This window comes from Syngnathoides biaculeatus, chromosome 10, assembly GCF_019802595.1.
Source record: "Syngnathoides biaculeatus isolate LvHL_M chromosome 10, ASM1980259v1, whole genome shotgun sequence".
Classification (NCBI taxonomy): domain Eukaryota; kingdom Metazoa; phylum Chordata; class Actinopteri; order Syngnathiformes; family Syngnathidae; genus Syngnathoides; species Syngnathoides biaculeatus.
The window spans coordinates 23,360,264-23,382,816 of record NC_084649.1 but is presented as its reverse complement, the minus strand read 5'-3'; the positions used below and the strand labels follow the sequence as shown (position 1 = coordinate 23,382,816).

General features: G+C 40.9%; 2 protein-coding genes and 1 long non-coding RNA gene across 3 annotated transcripts in view; 1 reads left to right on the top strand and 2 right to left on the bottom strand.

Moving 5' to 3' along the window:
- Nucleotides 1–22: 22 nt before the first annotated feature.
- Nucleotides 23–9,540, bottom strand: sycp1 (synaptonemal complex protein 1). Its single transcript, XM_061832917.1, has 34 exons — nt 9,381–9,540; nt 8,874–8,961; nt 8,744–8,784; nt 8,492–8,656; nt 8,347–8,414; nt 8,193–8,266; nt 8,058–8,116; nt 7,924–7,990; nt 7,635–7,708; nt 7,453–7,561; nt 5,845–5,939; nt 5,522–5,706; nt 5,379–5,446; nt 5,226–5,287; nt 5,017–5,133; nt 4,828–4,923; nt 4,641–4,744; nt 4,436–4,553; nt 4,278–4,348; nt 3,574–3,655; nt 3,440–3,502; nt 3,308–3,367; nt 3,173–3,235; nt 2,975–3,091; nt 2,789–2,899; nt 2,625–2,717; nt 2,471–2,536; nt 1,584–1,670; nt 1,421–1,510; nt 1,225–1,278; nt 1,065–1,136; nt 881–988; nt 737–802; nt 23–641 (listed from the first exon to the last, which is right to left on the bottom strand). Exons 1-34 carry the CDS (start codon nt 9,489–9,491, stop codon nt 507–509), a joined length of 3,039 nt encoding a protein of 1,012 aa, XP_061688901.1. The 5' UTR covers nt 9,492–9,540; the 3' UTR covers nt 23–506.
- Nucleotides 9,401–22,553, top strand: part of LOC133507647 (uncharacterized) — a 149,217-nt gene continuing 136,064 nt past the window's right edge. The window contains exons 1-2 of the long non-coding RNA XR_009796866.1: nt 9,401–9,541; nt 11,334–11,405. This is a non-coding gene — a long non-coding RNA (uncharacterized LOC133507647). The remainder of the gene's footprint in view (nt 9,542–11,333; nt 11,406–22,553) is intronic.
- slc16a1a (solute carrier family 16 member 1a) lies at nt 10,634–20,746 on the bottom strand. Its single transcript, XM_061832920.1, has 5 exons — nt 20,519–20,746; nt 17,989–18,256; nt 15,461–15,604; nt 12,567–13,340; nt 10,634–11,446 (listed from the first exon to the last, which is right to left on the bottom strand). Exons 2-5 carry the CDS (start codon nt 18,203–18,205, stop codon nt 11,223–11,225), a joined length of 1,359 nt encoding a protein of 452 aa, XP_061688904.1. The 5' UTR covers nt 18,206–18,256; nt 20,519–20,746; the 3' UTR covers nt 10,634–11,222.

Genomic DNA, 22,553 nt, shown 5'->3' with positions numbered 1-22,553 from the left:
AGCAAATTCCATATTTTAAAGTTGCAGACTTCAATTTAGCATTCATCTTTATTTGATTTCTGTCAGTGAACTCATGAATAGTGTACAGTTCACATTTGAAAACTCAAATAAGCCTTTTCTTCACATATCACATTTATACTGATAAAACATGCAAATATGAAATCCTTCCATACTAATACATTACTATGACTACTGCAATAACTGGTACCTAGTGTTGTGTGGCGGAACTCCACGAGCAAACTGTGACTACCACTACAGCATACATCACTTAATAACTAACTGGAATTATTACTACACTCGCAAACTTTGACAACTACAATACCACTGCTATGCTTATGAAAATACTACTTGAAAAACAACTACAAAACTATACCTTTTCCCAGTATATTTCTTTAACCACAACCACATTTTTACTACATTCCCACCACCAAAAGTTTGGATATCAAAGTTGGAATTGAACACTTAACTGATGAACTGCGAGTAACGCCCCCCTGAAATGGGGCAATTTATGAAAATATCTTTGCTCGAGTCTTTCTCTTCTTTTGCTCACTGCCAAAGACGGCGATCCAGCCAGCGTCACGCATTCTCTTGATGGCCGCTGACTTCAGGGAGGTTCCTGGTGACTTGGCAGAAGCAGGGCTCTGGAGGTGGTTAAAAATAAGTAAACAAAATGCAGCGACGCGGTTTTTAAAATAATTTGAATTATTTTCCTAAACACGCAGATTATTCACATCACCTTTTTGAGCGGGTTGCATTTTGAGTTGGGAATTGACAAGTGGGATGCTGGTGCATTTTTAACAGTCTGTCAAGACCAGAAAGACACATTAATACTTCTAATGTGCTATTGCTGTTGTTGAATAACAAATTAAAACATCCTCACCGAAATATTGTTTGGATCAGAGCTGTCAGGCTTGGGCTCCAGCTCCATGACTCTCCTTACCCAGCTTCCTGGCTTTTCGGCACTAGGGGGCGTCCTTATTCTGTAGGTCTGTAAAACAGCCTATTAATCCAGTACTGTATGTACATCAGCGTGCCGATGAGTCAAATTACTTTACATCAATTACTTTAATTTTTTCCGTTCTGCCGGCCCACTTTGTCCCACTTCCCGGAGAAGCAATGTCTTCATGGTGGAGTTCCTTGAGCATAAATTGAAATTTGATGAGGTATGTTTTGACGATGGCGAATAAATGATGCCCATTCCTCACAGATCAAACAGGATTCTACCTTTTTCTTTGGTGTTTTTTCCCCAGACATTACGATGGATCCAAAATCGGACTCCTAAAAAACAGGACGTAGCATATGGTGCTTGTTATACTTTCCTCAACAAAGTAAATGCTAAAATGTTGACCCGTACACATTAGTTAACGGACTAGTTTAGGCTTCTTAATTATTCTAAACTATGCAGTGGTCTTCTACAGACCTTGGAGAAGTCGAACACATTCAACTTTGAAGACCAGCTTCTTGGTGTATCTGTACCTCTCCCTTTATCTTTCATGTTGACGGTACTTGCCTAGAAGGTACACACGCAAGTACTCTATACTGTATGTAGTCGGATTTCCTGCATTTGCACCATGCATTTGTACCATAGTGTTCTTTTCTTGGGACAGCCGGGATAGTTTCAGTGATGACAATTCTTCCTTCAGATGACTTGACTCCTTCTGAAAGTTGTCCTGAGAGCAAAGAATAAAACAGTTTTTCCAATTGGATGGTCAAATAAAAAGACAACTACCGTAATTTCCGGCCTATAAGCAGCGACTTTTTTCACACGCTTTCAACCTTGCGGCTTATGTGGTGATTCAGCTCATTTCTGCATTTTTTCTAATTGGCCACAAGGGGGCACTTGAGCGGAAAAGGTAAGCGTGAGACCGGTGGAATATATATGCTGAGGAAGTGACTTTTGCCAGTACGTTTTTTTTAAACCGGTCCTGTTAGCGCTGCGCTGGCGTGTTGCTGCTGTGTTACTGCCGTGTCTCTGTGATTTTTACCCGTATGTTTTTTTTAACCGCCGCACTAACGCTAGCGCCACGCTAGGATGTTGCTGCTGTGTCTCAGTGATTTAGGTATGTTTTGTGGAAAAGGTAAGCGTGAGATCAGTGGAATATATGTGCTGAGGAAGTGACTTTTGCCGGTATGTTTTTTTTTTTTAACCAGCCCTGTTAGTGCTGTGCTACCTTGTTTTTAGTGTGCAGCTGCCACGGTTGTTTTTTTTGTTGTTTTTTTTAACTGGTATGTTTTTTTAACAGTCCTGTTCGTGCTCCCGTGTTGTTGCTATGTTAAGCTAAAATAAGTTATTGAAACTTTGAAAACTCTTTCTGTGTACCGTCTTTTTTGTAAATATCTCTTATGGCTTTTACACAGGTGCGGCTTATGTATGTACCAAATGGTATTTCCTTTACAAATGTACTGGGTGTGGCTTATAATCAAGTGTGCTTTGTAGGGCGGAATTTACGGTCTATTAAAAATACAGCACCTTCTCAGTCATCAACTCTTTCTTCAATTGATTGTTTTCGGTCTTGAGCTTGGAGACTTCCATCTCCTAGTGAAGACCATTTAACAAATAAAATGTTGAGATGCAACAAAATATTATTTTTTTTTGTGACGGAACAAGTTTCGGTCTTGAGTACCAGCGACTTCCTTGCGCCAACTGCCTCTGCCTCACTCTCCTTCCTTTCGTCCAGTTCTGCATCCTTTTCTTTGACCACACGGTCATATTGACTCTAGGAAGGAGAAATGTGTTTGAAGGAGCACTCGTTGTGAGCAGCGGTCACCTCTGAGAGGAAAAGCGTACTTTGTGTTTTTCCATCAGTGCGACCATATCGGCAGTCTTATTTTGACACTTGAGTTCGGCGTCCTCTCTGCTTTTGACGGCTTCGGCTGCTGTTAATCGCAGCTCTTGCATCTATCAGGAAAAAACTGTTATTTTATTACATTCATAATCTAAAGAGCCCCGCATTTAATTTATTATAAAAGTAACCTTAATGTCAAGCTCAGCTGCAAATGAGGATTTGGCTTGAAGATCGTCAAGCAGCTTCTGCTGCTTTTCCTCCAGTTGCCTTTTCTGGTTCTGGGACTCCTCGTTCAGCCTGCTCATCTAAAGACAAAATAGGACATAAATTAAGCATTATTTTTTCACAATTTTTATCATGAGTAAACAAGAGGACCTTAACCGTACCTTATTTTCAAGATGACTGTATTTCGCGAGATGTTTTGCCATTTCTGTCTTATACTTTTTAATCTGAAATACATAAGTGACAATTTTAACTGTGGAGAAAGACACAAAATGATCTCGCTAGAACATCTTACAAACCTCTTTCTCATATTCCCTTGCTTTACGGTGAGATCGAATTTTCTTCACGAGGTAGGAGCACTAAAAAAAACAAAGAATATAATTGTTTCATAAAGTAATAAAACTAATATTAGCACGCTTAATTCTCGTTACCTTCGCTTCCGCGGCTTCGAGCTGTCCTTCTGTTTGTAAAATCTTCTCTTGCAAAATCTCAAACTGCACAGACATGAAGAAAGACAATAAGATAGGTCAAGAAAATACCAGCTGAGCTTAAGTTACGCGCTTACATTATCTTCCATTTTATTTTGAAACATCTTTATTTCTTCACACTGTTTTGGGGTTAGACTTCTCATGGTGTGTACTTCCGCCCTGTAAAATAAAAATACACAACACATATACAAAATAAAAAACTATTTACATATTAAAAAAATGCAAGCATGTCATAGAGAGACATGAAGATAAATTGCAACACTTTTTTTTAATTCATCTTTTAAAATAATGAAGATAATGTTTTGGGTTTTTTTTTACATTTAAAAACAATTACCAGGTGTCTTCACAACATGTCTGTGATTTTGTCTAAATCCTTCAAAATTCACCAACAACACCACACTTTCCATCCTCTCCCACCCACTAATTGAAATTAGTGCATACAACTCATACATTTAAGCCACTGCTCTCTCTGCCTCTTCTACTGCAGTGTTCGAACCCAGAATCGCTTCTGTTCCCATGGTGATGAGAGGTAAACAAACATTGGGGGTTACTTGTTAGTCCCAGTCTCATAAAGTGAGTAAAAACTGCACAGCACTTACGAGCCCGGGTGAAAAAGGCCCAAGGTGTTAAAATCCAGAACGATTCACTCACTGACACATTTCCACGGAGAAACTTAAAAGGGTGTTTGATTTCACACGCCAGAGACCCAATTAAAAGTAATGTAACTCCATCTTATTTCCAAGCCGCTTATCCTCAACAAATCTTGAAATTACAAACTGACCGTAAACGTTGGTTTTCTTCTTCAAGCTTCTGCGTTCCCTTTGTGAGCGTCACCACCTGGTCCTCACTCACCTGCCGGTGAAACCAGTATTTACTAATCGATGGACACATTTGGCAAGTTTACATGTAAATGAGCGAAATGAGACGCAATGTTCAGACCTTCATGTTTGTCGTGATGACTTCCATGTTAGAGGACATTCTCTCAAACTGCTGCTCAACAGCTGTCTTCTCACAATGAACCTTATTTAGGTTAGACAGCAGATCTTTGTGCCTGACTCTGGAAAGTGACACACCATTTGTCAAACCCAATATAACAGCTTGATGTACAACAAAAATCTGTATACTGTATATCACGACGACTCACTCTTGCTGTGCAAGTTCGGTCTTGAGCTGCGCTATCTCGACGCTGCACTCTTTGGTTTTCTTCATTTCACTGGACAACTTTTCCTCCAGTTCGTGCACTTTGCTCTGTGGAACAACACAAAAACACACGCAGCTGAGTGGCGCAATCAATACAGCACATCTCCTGCCGTACAATTTCAACTAAAAACCTCAGTGATGCTGTGCTTCTCCATGAAAACCTCTTCTGCCTTTTCGCCAGCTTTCTTGAGCTTTTCGTTGTCTGCACGGATAGTCTTTGCCTCACCCTGTTGATGGGGAGAAAAACAAAGAGTGGCCTGGTCTTTGTAAGGTTCAAAAATACAGTATGTATACATTCTGACATGGTTGACGTGCATTACCATGACGAGCTCGGCTTGGATAGTTTTTTCTGAAAGCTCAGCTTGGAGATCCTTTACTTTGACTTGAAAGACATCAGCTTTTCCCTTGATGAGCTCCAATGAGTTCAAACATTTCTCCTGGGAGCACAAATAACACAGAGCCAGCGTTTTCAACGGATGGAACAAATGAAATATAGCAAGTAAGGTACAATAAATTAAGTAAAACTCACCAATTCAGTCTGAAGGATTGTGATTTGCTCGTCTTTTCTGGCACTTTGCTCTTCAACTTCTCCTGTCAGAGTTTAAAAGAAAAAAAAGTGACTTTGACTCTTCTTTTCTAAATCATGCAGTGAATTCACAAGATTCCTTTCATTAAGGCTCACCTAGAAGTTTGTTACTCCTTTCAAGTTCTTGTTTTTGCACCATTAGTTTTTCCTCACAGTCCTTAGCCCTTAAATATAAATTCCAGGACCAAAATGACCAGTGTAGGCTTCTGAGAACACACTGAATTCTAAAGAGTCTCTACCTTCGCTCCTCAGAGTCTAATGAATTCTGCAGCTCCACAAGGGTTGCCTGAACTTGCTTGAGCACCTCGGCTTGTTCATTTTTAACTCGATGAACCTCTTGTAAGCTTAAATCTTTGCTGCTGAGGATCTGCGCGTGCTCCTCTTTGTAGTGTCTCAGCACGACATCCATGGCTTCTCGGCTTGCCTTTGAAAGGACGAAACATGTTTCAGCCAAAGCAGGGGAGCCACAGCACAGCGTCGTTTGAAGGGCACTTATGAGTTTTATGATGTTGAGCAGATATGCAGATCAAGAAGACACCCGCGGATCAGTAATAGAACTCACCTCGCTTTCTTCACAGCGCTGCTCTGCTGAGTGTAGTTTTTTGAGAAGGGACTCCTGCTCCATTTTGGAGCTTTTCAGTTCCTCACTTTGTTGAGCTGCAAAAGTAAAAAATATTTAGCATGTTGAAAGCTGAATGATGCTCCCAAACAGTTTTAGGGATAATGTTATGTTGCCTCCTATATCTAAATTACAGAATTAGCTTTTTGTGCACTGTATCGTTTGTGCTTTCATCTTCAATTAGGCTGTGCCAAGGTGGAATTTTAACATTATACACCATCTCATCCTGTATTTTCCACTTTAGCTTCAGACCAGGCCTTTTTTACTAAAAAAAAAAAAAGAGAAAATCTCCTCTAGTTTCACCACTTTTTCTTCTATTATTAACATACCCCAGTGTTTGTAATTATGAGTGTACCCCTTTAAAACAGAGGGGAGCGGTGTCAGGTAAACTAGGAAGTAGAGTGTGTGGTACGGTGTGTCCGAGCAGCAGTTCTTTGTGAGAGGCAGTGTGCTGCCGTGTTTACAAAAAAAAAAAAAAAGACGTCAGGCTGTAGTTCAGTGCGCTGGATCTGTTTACTTCTGTGCTGAGTGTGTGGGACAAGTGCGCAACTGCGCAGTTGCGCAGCTTAGATGGAACGTTGCCTTGTCTTGTTGTCTTGATAACATGCTTTCATCAAAATACCCCTAGGATCTACATTTACAGCACACCCTGCACCCTCTTTTCAGACCAAAATAAATAATTCTTAACTTCGTCCATCATTCATGTGTAACTCATACAACTCAATTCAATCAAAACAAAACTTTGAGAAGGGAAGCAAAAATACGCAACTCCGATAATGTGGTTGTACACGCTTTTATAAGTGGGATCTGGCCGTGTTCAGTTCACCAAATCCCCTTTAGACTCATATGCTGCCATCATTTCAAGTGCCCCTCCTCTGATTCATTGCAAATGAATTTCTTTTTAGCAAAAGGTTTTGTCCAAACACTGCTCATAATTCCCTCCAAATTGTCTGAGGTGCCAGTTCCACCTGAATCAAAACAGCCCCAAAGCATGATGCTGACGCCACCATGTTTCACTGAAGGTATTTTATTCATGTTCTGTTCGTGAAAAGCAGTGATGAGGTTGTACCAAAACATTCCTTTGGTTTCATTGGCTCATATCTAAATCTCCGGAGATGTGTGGGATCATCATACGAATAGTTACACATGGGGGTGGCAGCATCATAATTTTTTCCCCCCTTCTCTCATCAGCTGGAATTGGGCCTTGGACAAGGTGGAAGGAATAATGAACAGTTCCAAATCACAGTGTGTCTAATTTCGTCATATCACAAAAATTTTAAATATGAAGAGCCGCGCAGACTTTTTATATCCACTGTAAATCGCATTGTACATGCTAAATTAACCTATTTACATACACAGTACTGATAATAGAAGACAGTAAATCGGGCCGTAATTATGTAATTTCACACTTGACGGGTTGGAAGGAACTCTCAACTATTTGTAACAAGCCATTAAAGTCAATTTTACATACAGCAATAAGTCACCTTTAAGAACAGAATTAATTGGATGATGATAAATGTCAGGTGCTGAGTTATGTGGCACGGTTCTTACTTGTGGCCTCTTGAAGTAGTTTGCATTGATTTTGAGTATAGTGGAGGATACTTTGGAGTTTTCCGAGTTCACCGTCTTTATCCTGAAGTCTAGCTTTAAGTGTCACCACCTGTGGAAGCATCACATCTTTTAGGAGTTTCTCGCAGGAACGGAGATAGTAAAACAGTCACGTACGTACAGACCTCTTTTTCTTTTAGGGTGTATTTTTCTTCATCCTTTTGTTTGAGCTCTTCATATTTCTGCAAATCCTCTTTGACTGTGAACAACAAAAAAAAAAAAAAAAAAAAAAAGAGTTAAATGGACATTTTTTGATTGGCTGGCAACCAGTGTACCCTGCCTACTGCCTTGATGACAGCTGGGATTGGCTTCATTACTCCTGTGACCCTCGTGAGGATAAGCGGGTCAGAAAATGGATGGAAGGATGGACATTTTTTGATTAAGTCAAATTAAAAAAAAAAAAAAGGAACAAACCAGTCTGCATTTCTTTCTGCTGGGCTTCGGCTTGAATACGAAGATGATCGAATGCTGCAATTAATTTCTGGAAACGTGAATAATTAAGTTTAAGTAACTGCTACATTCCTCACCTTCGCTTTCTCTAATTTTACCTGAACACTGTCAGTGTTTTCCATTAGAAGGTGATGCGTCTCCTCACGCTCGGATTCAACTATAAAACAGAAATATTTGCATCAGTTTTTGTCACATCGCCGAGCCTGCGAGACCTGCGACAAAGGCACACTCACATAATTGCATTTTGTCTGCCGACCGCTCAAAGGTTTCTTTCAGCAGATTACACAAGTTGCGGGTTGCGTTGTGTCTGAATCAAAACATTGATTTTTCATGAGCGAAGCTACACATGGACACTGTTGTGAGGAAACAAACCATAAATAAACATACTTGTTCTGCAAATCCTCATTTTCACTCATCTGCTCCTCAAATTTGATGCTGAGACCTTCATTTTGAAACTGGAAAGAGCGCACACACGCATGTACAGTAAATCACAGTCATATATGGATGACATTTTTCCTCAAAAAGTACGCACCTGCAACTCCTGAATGGCTTTGCGCTGACTTTCAATTGTTCTTTTGTTCTCCTGAAGTTTCCTCTCGCTTTGAGCGGCATCACAGACCACTTTGACTTTCCAGCATTTGATTTTCTCCACCTCCTCAAACATTTTGGAGCAAAGCTGTCCGGGAGTACAGTTGCTCTGCGGAATATTGATAATGGCACAAAACAATTTCTCATACTTACCTTTGCATCAATGTAGATTCAGACTGTTGACTATTTATGTTACCTCCTCTTTCTCTGTTGGGGCCACTTTCATCTTGAGACAATCTTTTAAGGACAGAAGAATACATCTTCATAATTTTGAGTCTTATGCGGTGCATCTCTCTCTTTGAGGTGCATATGTTGGTGGACATTACCGTGTGTACTTGGTTGAGTCGGGGCGACCACACTTCTGTTAAGTGGAGGTAGAGTCGTCTGCTCTTTAACAAAGTATTTACTGGGACCCTAAAATAAAGCAGTATTCAGGTTACAGTGCAAATATAACGGGTATAAAAAGTGTACACCCCCCTGTTCAAATGCATGTTTTTTGCGATCTAAAAAAATGACACCAAGATAACTCAATTAAAAGTTTTTTCACTACACTGCACTATGTGCAACTATATATTTTTTTTTACTCCGCCCCACCCTCTTGAAAAAAAAAAGACTTAAATAAACCAATTTATTTATTATAGTACACATAATTATTTACTTGTTCTCCTTATTTTCTATCACAAAAACTAGTCATTTGAAGTTGGGAGTTAAGAATTTTCGTACAGCAATTGTACAAATATTCTAACCAGAACAATAAATACTTAAGTTGCGGTACATGAACGTCTACTTGAGTGAGTAATAATACTTCGTTACATGACATCGCTACTACTTACCAGCTCAGTTTCGGTCTCGACACTTTCTTGGGGTCGAACTGCGGTCACCTGGCTGTTATTCATCAGCGGAGGCACCAAGAGTTTTAAATTGAACCGCCGGTCTTTCTCCATTTTTGGTATCAAGTGCAACGTTTCGGCTGGATAACGGTCTCACTTTGCAGGTAAATATCGTTAAAAACAATGAAAAAATGTTTTTTGTAAGTGACGTGAACGTCATGAGCACTCACCTATGACGAAAGCGTCGACAGTAATATTCGCCGTTCAAGACAAATGACAGACGTTAATAGCGACCGCACATTTAGTAGTTGTTTCGTGGGCGGAAAAAAGCGAAGCTAGAGTTAAAAATTAGCTTGCAGGTGACGTTAGCCGCTAGCTGTTTGTTCCTGATTACAGTCCAAAAAACACTGAGGGAACGCCACCAAGGATGGTTTCCCCTCCTAACTCGTTTCTTACCTATAATGACAGAACGTTACATATGTTAAACTAAACCAGCAGCGTGTGCCGTTAATCTTGCAAAATGTCAACGTTGCATTAACGTTTGATAAGATGGCGCACTCGAGTACAGTACACCTGTTCGGGAGGCAGTTTTTTTTTCTTTGTTCAAAATAATAAAAATAATCCGTGCAAAATAACATTTTCTAAAATTATAACAATTATAGTGATTTGACAATTATTCACTTTAAAATAAGTGGGCCTGGTCAATCTCTTAAAAAAAATAAACATTGATGGTCAATCTCTTATTTAAATTATAGTCCGTTTTGGATGACGTCACGATTTTGGTCGTCGCCATACTGGAAAACAAATGGTTTTGTTGACATCTCTATATCATTAATCATACACACGGTATTTCTCTCATCTTCGTCGAATTCTTAATCCAATTGTTATAATTGTCATGCATTCATTCATTTCCTCAAGTGACATCAGAATTACGTTTTTGTCACATTAGTACCAATCAAATAGATTATTTCACATAATTTTTTTTCCCAATTCTATTTTCCAAATTACACATTGACAGAGAAGCGATGACGGCTTGCCACCGGAAGATCATAACACTCATCAAACTACCATTCGGATGCCATATTGGAATGTGGTATAGGAATTGCTGCGAGAGTGGGATGTAATAATTATTTTCTTGCTTTCTTGGGATTAACACATCATTTCTAAGGAAATGCAAAGTTTGCAGGTTTTCAACCATTCAGTATTTGTGAAGCAAAAATATTTATCTACTAATCCAATGTTGTAGTGTTTTCCGATTTATTCGTGTCAGGCAAAAATAAACACATGGGAAGTTGCAAAGTTTCTCTGTAAGTGTGAATACTCAATACATGACTTGTTTAAAGTAACTCAGTCGTACATTTCGTGTACTAAAAGAGACATGCAGTACATTGAAGTCTCCACAACCTAATTTCAAAACATCTTCCAGAAACAAAAAAAATAGTAGGATAACATTTCCGTGATAAACATGGTACAAGTACAATAATTATGCACTTTCATTGAGATTGTACAGTACATACAGTCCTTAAGGAATTAAAACCCTGTGCTGCATATGCTCAGCACGAGTACATTATAAGTTCTATGTAAAAAAGTGAATTAAACTGGTTATCACAACCAAACGCAATGACAATCACTGATTCAAAAATGATTAGTACAGTATAAACTGTTAGTAGTGTATAAATATTTTCCAGTTACGTGTGTGTGATGGTACAATATAAGTGTGTTTTGGTGGTCACAATAACACTGTATGTTAACCACACATTTGTCCTAAATGAGGCAGAATATTTTCAGGCGTAGTTCTACAACCTGAAACAAGCAAAGAGGGGGAAAAAAAAGAGACCAAAACCTTTAGACAGTATCTGTGTCTCTGGCCTCTGCCACCTTGGCCGCACTGGACCTGTAGGATTTATGATCTCCCACTCTGGCCATGCGCTCCTCCGCTTTCTTTTCTTTCCTCAGCAGCCGGTAGTTGAGGCCCATGCCCATGAAGAGGAAGAAACTGGAGACGATCAGCAGGATCCCGCAGCCCTGGTATGTGTACTTGTAGTCGTGATAGATGTCCTTAAACTTCCCTGTGAAGAGGACAGTAACCGGTTGTGATTAAATTTTATAAGTTCACAGCACAGTACAGAGTGTCACCTCCATAGTTGAAATAATTCAAGCTCCACCAAAATTGTGATGACGATCATAGACACATAAATTGAACTGATTGTGACGAAGTCTGGCTGCTCTTTATAAAAGTCGGTTACATGCCCATATTATATTTTATCAATTTGCTTTATTCATTACCCCCTAATTAGATTATAATTTTTACAATTTTAATTCAGTGGGTCCTCGTTTTTACGACGATTCCGACATAGTTTTGAGGTTATGAACGGCACCCAATTAACTAGTTTGGGCAGTGGTGTATTTATTACCAAGAATCATTGTTTAAACAAATATTTACGGTAATTATGACATTACCACGGTGTTATTGTAGGTTAGTGATGGACTATGGTGCGTTGTGGTTTATATTTTGGTTATGTACGCAATGGATGACAAGTTTTTCCTTTGCAGTGTTCCTATTTTATATCGCGGGTCACCCTTGCTATCCTCACAATATTGCATGTTTTTTATTGGTTTTTATTGCATTCTTTCTTACTGTAATGCACCTGGTTGTGAGGAAGGAGCGCTATATTCATAATTCACTTTCTAGCTATTCATTGAGGACTGAGTAAAAAAACAAAACAAAACGCATAAACAAAATGTGCATGCTCACACAGAAGCTGTTGTGGACCCCGGCGCTCGCTCAGTACACCTACAAACAATCCGGTTTTACATGGAGCTTGTATTCCCATTAGAACCCCATACCAAGTGAAAATACTGCATATGTGCCATGCAGGTTTTTGGGATGTGGGAGGAAACTGGAATGACCGGAGAAATCTCACACAGGCACGAGGAGAACATGCATACTCCATACAGGCAGGCCGGGATTTGGACTCCGGTCCGCAGGAGTGTGAGGCAGACGCTCTAACTCGTTGTTCCGCTGCTCTGCGCCTGTACTATTAATATAGCTTTAATGGAAGTTTAAGGCGTAAAGAAATTAACACATTACACTATTTCCTATGGGAAAATTGTTGTGAAATAAGAACAACGGAACAGATATTATTCGACATTGGAGGTTCCACAAATGTTTGTGATTGAATCTGTTACCTAGCAAGGGCGGCCCCAGCAACACAGGGCCACATTCGATGATCGTGACCAGGCCAACGGCGCTAGAGAAGCGTTGGGCTCCCACCAGGTCCATCAGGGTCTCGAACAATACAGAGCTCAGCCAGCCGAAGGCAAAGCCGAAGAACATGGCGTAAATCACGAAGCCTTTGTAGTCGACTGACATTGGGGCAAAGACGTGACACACGCCATTGTATAGCACGGACGCGGCAAAGAAGTACTGGATTCTGGGCCGAACCCATTTGGTATTGGCCACAATGCCCATGGAGGGCCGGGCAACCATGTCGACAAATGCAAGGACCGACAGCAGGAAAGCCGCTTTCTCTTTTGGAATGTCTTTGCTCTTTGCAAAATTGCTCAGGAACACCAATGGCGCAAAAAGGCCAAAGAACATGACAATATTGCCTGAAATGTAAAGCAAGAAACCACGGTGCTTGAACAAAGACAGGTCCAGGAAGCTGTTCATGATCTGCGAACAGGACCTCCGCTCCGTACTCTTCTCCACCGGTTTGGGTTTCGGGCCGATGGGCCGCATGAGGGAACCGGCGACGCAGCAGTTGAGCAGCAGGCCGCCGAGTATGAGAAAGCTTCCTCTCCAGCCGAAGCGGTCGTAGAACCACGTGTTGAGAGGTGCCAGCGTGGACAGGAAGACCGGACTACCAGCCATGGCAATGCCGTTGGCAATGGGCCGCCTCTTGTAGAAGTATTTCCCAATCATAGTGAGGGCGGGGTTTAGGTTGAAGGACAATCCCAATCCTAAAACACAATCACAAATATTGTCACTTTAAGTGGAAGTACAGTATTATGAAAAAACTGATTTACTTTGTAATGCTCTATACAAAGAGTTGGATCTCTGAAGGACTTGCCCGAACATTAGATGTGACATTTAACTAAATACATCTTTTGCAGATTATTTCAGAAAATGTGTCTGTGGAGTAGCCATTCAGAATTTTGACCCAATAATTGTTCAATGTTTTCCGAGAGCCGCCATTGTCTGAATGTGTGGGAAGCATAAAAAGTGATGTCGTGCCTCCTTGGGTGTAAATTCTTTTATTGTCTTTAGGGGGGCTATTTTTTTTTTATTTTTGCTATTTTTCCAAGTTCTGCTTCCACCTGTATCCTAACTCCCGACCTGTCATCATGGGATCGAAAGTGTGCCATTGCCCCAACAGCCTAGAGCTCGTGCACGTGACGTCACCATTTTCACGGCGCCATATCGCCGGTCAAACAGAGCTGCTCGACATTGTGCGAGACATTGAAGGCACATTGAGGAGAATATTTACAATACCCAAGACCTATTGTGCTGTTGGTTGTCACAACAGACGAGAGAAATATTCAAAGAGGTCATTCTATGGAATACCAGCTAAAAAGACCAGAAAATATCGATGGATTTCGGTAATTAAACATGATGGATGGTGCCCAACCAAAATACACACACGCCTGTGTAGCGATTGCTTCATTTCAGGAAGGAATTATTCTTCTCAATCCCAAATTACCAAGAAGTATTTATAATGCCATATTGGCTCATTTGAAAACAATGCATATTAAAAAAAAAAAACGTCTGTTGCAGAGGTTTACGGAGGTTAAGTGTGGCCGCAATCGCTTCTGTGTACGTTCCGTGTAGATGACACCGTCCCCCCCCCCATCATAGTTAATGAATGCGAGTTTGTGTAAAACCAGGGGTTATTTATTTAAATATTGGTATTTTTATTGAATAGTAGCTGAAAAGATGGATGGATTCCGGCAAAGGTTAACGTGTGGGCGAACACACTTCCGCGTTCACCAGCCGTCAACCCGTCAGTATGTGGGATTTATTCCTGATTGAGAACAGATCCAGCAACTAAGTATTTGTGCTTTCGGAATACAAACCCAGTAGAGCTCTGAGATCGACTGACTCGGGTCAAATAGTGGAGCGCAGAGTCCAAAGCAAACATGGTGAAGCAGCATTTAGCTATTATGATGCACACAAATGGAAGAAGTTGCAAACAGAGGTGACGTCAGCCCCAAGTGTGAATGTTTTTAAATCCAGGTTGAAAACTCTTCTTTTTTCCTCATGCTTTTTCAAATGTATTCAGTTTTTGATCATATTACTTCCACTATAATTCTTTTTTTTAAATATTTTGTTTGTCATTTTTATCGTTTTTATGCCGTTTTAAATGTTTTATCTCTTTGTTTTCAAATACCTTTAATCATGTAAAGGACATTGAGTTACCTTGTGTATGAAATGCGCTACACAAATAAATTTGCTTTGCTTTGTATGTGCCCAGACTTTGATACACTTTCAAACTTTTCCGTGTAAATCCCGACGACTTACTCACTGGATCCATGTGTATATCCAGTTGTCCAAGACAAGCGGAAGCGAATTAGCAGTCCAATTCCTTATCGGCGAAAACATCGACATCAGCACTAAATACGGGTCCTCTGTGCCGAGTTTATCTAATTTTTCCACGTACCGTTGTTTATTTTCACCTTCTAAATGTCGGACTGTATCAGACAAGACTGGGCGTCGCGCTATTAGACATATTTTCGTGTCGTCTGCAACCGATTTAGGATTGAACAATGCTTTGCTAGATCGGCAATATGGGGACGTAAACAAAAGTCACGTGATTTTTATGACGTAGGTGTACGAGCTCTATAAGGAACTGGGTGTACAGTGACGCACTTGCATGGGACAGGGTGGCTCCCCGAAAAATTGGTTCGTTTCAGCAAGACAACAAATGTCTGTTTCTGCATGCTTTGAAACAATTTTATGAACACATGGGACATTCTTCATCTAGTGAAAGAATAGTATTAAAGTTTCAGAACACTAGATGGCAGAACTGTGCATGATTTGTTATTTTAAAAATGAATAAATATGTAAAACTCAAATACAGTACCTCCGACTACGCCAATGCAAAAGTACAGCGCTTGGACAGAGTTGCAGAAAGAGGCCGCGACGAGGCCCAATCCAGAAAGACATCCTCCCAGCATCATAACTGGACGACTCCCGTATTTATTCACCAGGATGCTGCTGATAGGGCCTGTGAATAAATCAACAATAACGCACATGATCACTGTATTGGGTTGGTTTGGATATGACTGCAATTCTATATTTGGCCACAAGAGAGCCTCAGCCCCACATTCTGAGGCCCAGCAAACTCCCAGCAACTTGTGCATCTTTTTTTTTTTTTTTGTCAGTGGTGCACTGCAGTAGATGTTTTCATTCCATTAATAACAGGATCTGTCAGAAAAACTGTGAGGGCTGTAATGAAATAATAATTTAGTTGGCTCGGAGATGCATAAAAATTGATAGAAGTAATTTGTTTGTGGAATCTCCTTAAATTGACTCTAAACACGTTTGAAAGATGACTGGAAGTCTACGAGTGGGTGTTTTATTGTTTGTGCGGATGGAGGTCGTGGGCAGCGGGTGTAGCGCAACAATATCGGCGCAAATCTTTACTGGAAGGCACTTCTAAGTAGGTTGTGATTAAAGGTGTAACTCCACCACAAGGCTTTGGTTCTGCAACCATGTGCAAAATCTGTTAAACACTGGCAGGGGGAGAGAGGGGGGGGACCTTCTGCGTGTTAATATACGGAGCGCGAGAGCATTTGATCCAGCCTTCCATGAAATTCGGATGTCCACGTGCGACTTCTAACAGGCCAGAGTGTCTATAAGAACCTTCGAGGAAGATGGCCTCCTTGCCAAATCCCCACCCTTCCCAGTCCATCGAAATAGAAACTGACAGTTTTTGTTTAGAGGTTGTCCAAACTCATTTGCCGGCGCCTCGCAAGACAAAGGGTCTTTAAATTGTAATGCAGGCCGTCTCCGCACTATCAATGAGTTCTTTCCTAGCAGGCCCACAGAGAGCGCTGCCTGGGAGGAAAAAAAAAAAAAAAAAAAAAAAGGTTGGAGACGAACCGGTGCGGAATATTATGAACATAATGGATCAAAAATGGAAGGAGTACAGAGGTGCGCAACAGTCGCTTAATGAACTCGTCTCGCCGACGTGTACGGAATGCTGAGCGTGGAAAGTGTCACCGTTGCAGTGCCGGCAAACACACTTCCTGCGAACTTTTCATTTTCCGACGTGACATTTGCCATCAGTTGTGTATATTTACATCGGCGCATTTGCATTAATTGACGGTGTCGGCCGGCCTCTCGGCGGAATGTGTCACCGTACGATAAGAAGCTTTGATTCATCGATGTTTAACATACTGCTTGCTGATATAATGAGGAAGGAGGGATTACGATGGATGTGTAGTTTCTCTTGCATTTGATGTGAAATGAGCTATTGTTGACTTAAAAAGCAAAACTGTCTTATATAATGTATGATGCGGCGGTAAGCATTCGCCTAACAATAATTTGGTTCCATGTTTTTTTCCTCATACACTTCACCTAAAATCATGAAATAGTTTTCCTGGACTAACCTTTTCAGCTTCATATCAGTTTGCACACACCCAGGAAATATGTTCCAGAAACCCCCCGAGATTGCAAAAAGCGGTCCGTGTGATCCTTTTTAGCAGCTTATGTCGCAATGGAAGACAGGAGTGCAACACTTTTTCATTTCAGAGGAGATAGTGGTGAGGAATGACCCCCGTGTTTCTTCTCCCTGTGAGAAATATCACACGGTGGAAACAAAAGCCCTATCATCACCTGCCTGCATGTTTTCATTCATCTCATCAAAGTGGCTTCAGATCTAAAGAAACAATCAGGACGTGTAGAGATCCATCCATTCATTGAATTCACCTAATGGACATGTTTTCTAGCCCTCGGGACCAGGGGTGCCCAGACTTTTTTTTTTTACCCCAAGATCTACTTTTCTGTCTGTAAGTAAAGTAGGAAAAAGAGAGTGTGGTGGAGCAGTGGTTAGAGAAAGTTCTGTGTGCTGCCTAAAAGAAACCAGTGGCTTCTTCTTTTCATTTTTTTACAGTACGTATGTGAATTGTGCCATTGGATGTAACAACCAGTTATCCCTCACTCAGTGAATCACATTGCAAAATGCCGCAAACTTGAATAGCTGTATGTTATACTTTCAGTTTGCATTGTATTATTTTCTTTTTGCGAGCAACACAGAATAGCCGCGAAGAAACTCCATCAACGGTGCACAATGTTAAAAGTTTAGAGGGAACATTGGCTGACGTCTTTTTTGGCACGCCGTCCCGCGATCGACCAAGACTGCTCTAGACAATTTTGAGTCTTCCAAGATGGTTCTGTAAAGTCTTTTAATCGGTTTCAGACGAAGTGGCAGTGGTTCAGTCTGTCAGAACCGCTTCCTGACCTCTGTTGAAGTGGCCTTGACCAAGGCACACAAAGTGTTCAGCAGTTCCTTGCCGGCATGGTGTGAATGTACTGTATGGTGTACTATATACAACAATGAAGCAGTGCTGAGGGACTACAAAATCCCACGTTTTGGCATATAACTACCTCCGCCGTACGTAACCGCTAACATGATGGAGGAGATCCAGGAGACCTGGCTGCTGGTCACGTTGAAGATCACTTCAATCTCCTTGAAGAAGACAGTGATGGACTTGGGGAACGCATAAGAGAAGCCAATAGAGATGAAGGCCCCGATCACCACCATCCAGCCCCAGCCGCCCTCGGGGGGTGTGTAGCCAACTGGACCCCCAACGGCCGGCGCCATTTTGACTTGCAAGGGTTAGCTTCTGTCTGTTATGATGTGTTCCAAATTGTTCTGCAGGAAAGAACGAAACACACATTTTTAATGAGTATTTCTTGTTCCTTAAATGCTATTTTTTCATTGCACATAATAAAAAAAATCCGACTACAATAGGATTTTGTGCCAACGGTCTTAAACTGATATATTTTATGTTTATTATGCATCTTTTAGGTAACTCATTTTGATCATTACATTTCCGTTAACTGTACAAAAATGGTTGGCTTGTCACACCAAATTAACTGGACCTTAAAAGAGAGAATTTAAAAGAAACATCCATCCATCCGACCATTTTCCAAGCCGCTTATCCTTACAAGGATCGTGGGAATGCTGGATATATATTTTATTTTACTGACTAAACCTGAGCTGGGAAATGATGTCACATTCCAGTTCCTACCTCAAACATTCCATTCAAAATGACAAGAACATAGCTTTGGTGAAGTTGAGTCTTTTGCTCTATCTCCAGTTCCTGAACCCTTTGAGTCAAGCGTAATCTCAACATTTTGCTAACTACTATTCAGGATCTAGCTTGGCTCTGCATGCGCTCCCACCCGCCGATTTCCTGCAGTCGCTAAAGTCGTGATGAATAAGAGTCCATGTGCAGTCAAACAACTTACTGTGTTGCGCACACTGCGGAGACCACTAAGCGAGAGCATCGATCAGAGCATGGAAACAACATATTTACACAGCTCCGTAGTCCACAGCTACGTGAATTTTTTATTATTATTTTTTTAGCCGGTTTGTACTTGATTTGGGTGACGAATACTCCTGTAAAAGACCAGTCTTCCAAACGTATTGGACAGGGCAGTTCTGCGCCGTGAAGAGTAAATATTTAATGCGTTAAAGAACTTTTGTTATTGAGCTGGGATTTTGGCTGCTGCTATGCAGCTGTAAATGTGCCTTCTGTATTGAACTAGTGAAGCATTGGAGGACAAACTGTCATGTGTTCTGATATTTATAACCTTCATACACAACTTATATGTCACTTGGTATACATAAATAATTATCACGTCCTCCTTGAGTCTTTTTTTGGGATGCTGGAATGGATAGATGAAAGCACAATGTCTAATTTCTGCGTGGTTATTTTTATTATATACCATACCAAATATTTTGCTCAACAATGAGTTTTCTATAATAGTGTGCACTTTGTAAGTCTTTCCTGTATCTATGTACATGAGTTGTTCAACCTAGAATGCGCAGTACATTTCAGTCTGACTGTAACCTCAGTCCTACAATGTCATTGCTTTGTAGCTGTAAAGCTCGGCTGGCTTTGATGAATAGAATGAAAATTCTGGAAGCCCGTCATTTCTTCCTCTTTGCAAAACAAAGGTCGGCACAATCGCGAGAAGGCGACTTGAAAAATATTCGCCGCCTGGAAATAGTCACCGCACGTCCACTGCGCCTGCTCCAAAACAGGACAATATGGAAGGTGGGGAAAACGATCTGTGGTGGCGTTTTTAAAGGTGAAAAATTCCGCGGCTGACTGAAGATGATGAATGGATGACATTGTAAACGCGTACATGACTTCAGATAAACTGGTAAAAGCACAGGGATATGGAAAATAATTGCATTTTATATAAAACGATTGATTGTTGAGTCCTAAATCGAATGGATGAAAATTACAGTAAATAACTGAACTGAGATGGCCAATGACATTAATGTCCCTGAAACTTTAAGGGTCTAAAAAAGAACAGTGGGTGGCTTTTGTGCCTTTTAAAAACAAATACCAGCATGAGGCAGCTGGTGGGGGGGCTCCGCAGAGACTCAATGGGAGTGCACATTATTGCCAAATGTGTACACTACTTGCTATTTACTTTCCAGACAACTGCCAACTTAATTGAAGTTTAATGTTGAGATAAGAGCGTCGAAATAACATCCCAACTACAACAAATTCTCCATAGATGCTGATATTATTCATTGATGAGCGTTGTACAGCCGCAAAGTTGGTAAGAATTCCCACCAAAGCCACTGGAAAATCATTAGATGAACATACAGCTTATGATGCTTCTAGCAATTTTGCTCATTCTCCCCGAAGTCGAGCTTTGGGCTGCTTGTGTCTCATGACTGATAATGGAGTGGTTTTGTCTCATTGAAAATAGATGACTATTAAATATTTGCTCAGGGAAATTAGAGCTTCACATAATACAGTACTTGTTTGTGTCACCAGAAGCCTGACAACGCGGCAAGTGTATTACGAACGCCGAAAGTAGTAGACTACATACACGATCAGGCATTTTGAAGGCAGAGCCTGGCTAGTGTTAAAAGTGCAAAGCATCTTACCTCGACTGGCAGGAGCTCTCAAACGGAGCCAGATAAGCTCAGTGGGACACGTCAATGCAGGTCATGGAGACTTTGAATGTGTCGCAAAAGGAAGACACTGCATACGTTTCACAGACGCTCCGAAACTGATCTGTCAGTTTACATCCAGTCTGATACCAGTAAACCTCGCTGGCGGCAACTCTGTCTTATCCGTTTTTTTGTTTTCCCCAATAAAGTCAAAGTTAGGAGTGTTCTTTCAGGGCTCAGGTGAAACCACGACAGTGTGGCGCAAAAGGTGTCGGTGGGTCACCTCTTATTAATTCGGGAAGGCCTACTGCCATGGCCGTACAATGCTTTCCCCACCCCTCTGTCATGTGCCGAGGCCAGACTCGTTCACGGTCGGGCCCTACGGCATGTGTGACCCAAGAGGATATCCAATCATGTCTGGACTCTAAGAGATAAGATGCTTTCTGGCATACCGACTTCCTCTATTGGCTGATTTATCTTGCAATGAATACTAGAAGTTGTGACCGTCCAACAACAGATATTGTTAATCGCCATCATTTTTAACACTTCATAGGTCAGCTCTAGCCAGCCATTTCCTTCCCAGTGAGTCTGTATCAAGGCTTGGGAATTCGAAAGCTTGTCTTCTTGAAGGATGTCTTTTGTTTGTTTGGAGGGGCTGGGTTGATACTCTAAAATCAATTAACACTGCTGAGCATGTTCAGTGCACAAACCTCATACCTGCAGTACATCTTGGTAGGTCTCACCAAGAGGCACTTTTCCAACCAAAAAAATCTATATACAGTATTGACTTAAAGACCATTTTATAATCTGACACTACAGAATGAAACACATCACTTTATCTAATCAACAAAATCAAACAAAAAAGTAATTGTGAACGACACTTATTGTCTATTTTCTCATTTTGAAACAATCGTCTGTGTTCGGCTTCACCCTGTACTGCTGCAACACTAGCATTTCCCTTATGCGGGTCTGATCTTATTCTGCATACCTCTTGTCGAAGAAGAACCTCCATGCATACATATTCATGCATCAAGCCAGTTTGATCTTTAAATCAGAAAGGGACTGGGATTATATGAAACAAGATAAGCCTCCATCTCTGTCTCCAGAGTCAGTGCCTCAGTGGCGAGAACGGCATGTTCTTGCGTGGGGCCCGACCGGTCCAGTACCAGTCACAAATCCCGGACCTGCTCACTGCATCGGCCCAATTGTTTTAGCCATTCAGAAACTCTGGAAAGGAAGTAACAAAGGCTTCCTCATCTGTCCCATCACGTCTCAGGATGTCTACTTGTTGGAACATTTTCCCCCTGCAACTTTGAATTTCAGACGTAACATATCTTGTATTATTGGTTGTAATGTCTTTTCTTGTTTGTATTTAGTAGGCGGTGATTGACTGTTCACAATGCAGCCTTGCAGACTGGGTTCCAGCTTACCTGCGGGCCTAAACATGATAAGACGAACAAAATGGATGGATAGATAAATTCCATACATTGGCCTGGAGGGCAGCACTCCCGAAATTTTCTTGTCCCATGAACCGGTTAGACATAAAGCATTATATTGACACAGGGGCAGAGAAACAACATTTTTAAAATGTAAACTATAACTCACTATTGTCCGAAATGTTGTTATTATTAGTGGGAGTTCTGCACTTGTTTCTCTTCCATAACCCAACAACAAAAAACAACAAGACCCAAAGTATAGTTCTGATGGTCAGTCTGGTGCATGTAATGAGATAAACACTTGTAGTCACAAAGGAAGTGGAAGTCACGATTGAATATTAACATTACTTATTTTTTAAGAATACTGTACACTGGGAGTATTGTCATATAGCCAATTTATGTGTTTATGCAGCATTTGTGTACCGATATTTATTTTAGAAAATACAAGCGCCACAAGTTCAATTTTTTGTTAGCTCGTCAGTGGAGTTTTTCATTGAGTGTGTCTTAGTGTTGAACTTGGGATTTTGGTGAGCAACAACGAGGAACGAAAGTGGTGGATTCGAACATTCACTCGGTGTAATTGATTTATGTGA

Bases quoted from the DNA above. Each gene is read 5' to 3' on its own strand.
- sycp1 (XM_061832917.1), bottom strand. From the start codon at position 9,491: ATGGAGAAAGACCGGCGGTTCAATTTAAAACTCTTGGTGCCTCCGCTG. The intron at 2,900-2,974 runs GTTACTTTTATA...TTTTCCTGATAG, and splicing joins CAGCTGAGCTTGACATTAAG to ATGCAAGAGCTGCGATTAAC. The intron at 1,137-1,224 runs GTAGAATCCTGT...TTTATGCTCAAG, and splicing joins AAAAAACACCAAAGAAAAAG to GAACTCCACCATGAAGACAT.
- slc16a1a (XM_061832920.1), bottom strand. From the start codon at position 18,205: ATGGCGCCGGCCGTTGGGGGTCCAGTTGGCTACACACCCCCCGAGGGC. The intron at 15,605-17,988 runs GTAGTTATATGC...ATTTATTCACAG, and splicing joins AGCGGTTACGTACGGCGGAG to GCCCTATCAGCAGCATCCTG. The intron at 11,447-12,566 runs GTAACAGATTCA...TCCTCTTCACAG, and splicing joins GCTGGGGCCGCCCTTGCTAG to GGAAGTTTAAGGACATCTAT.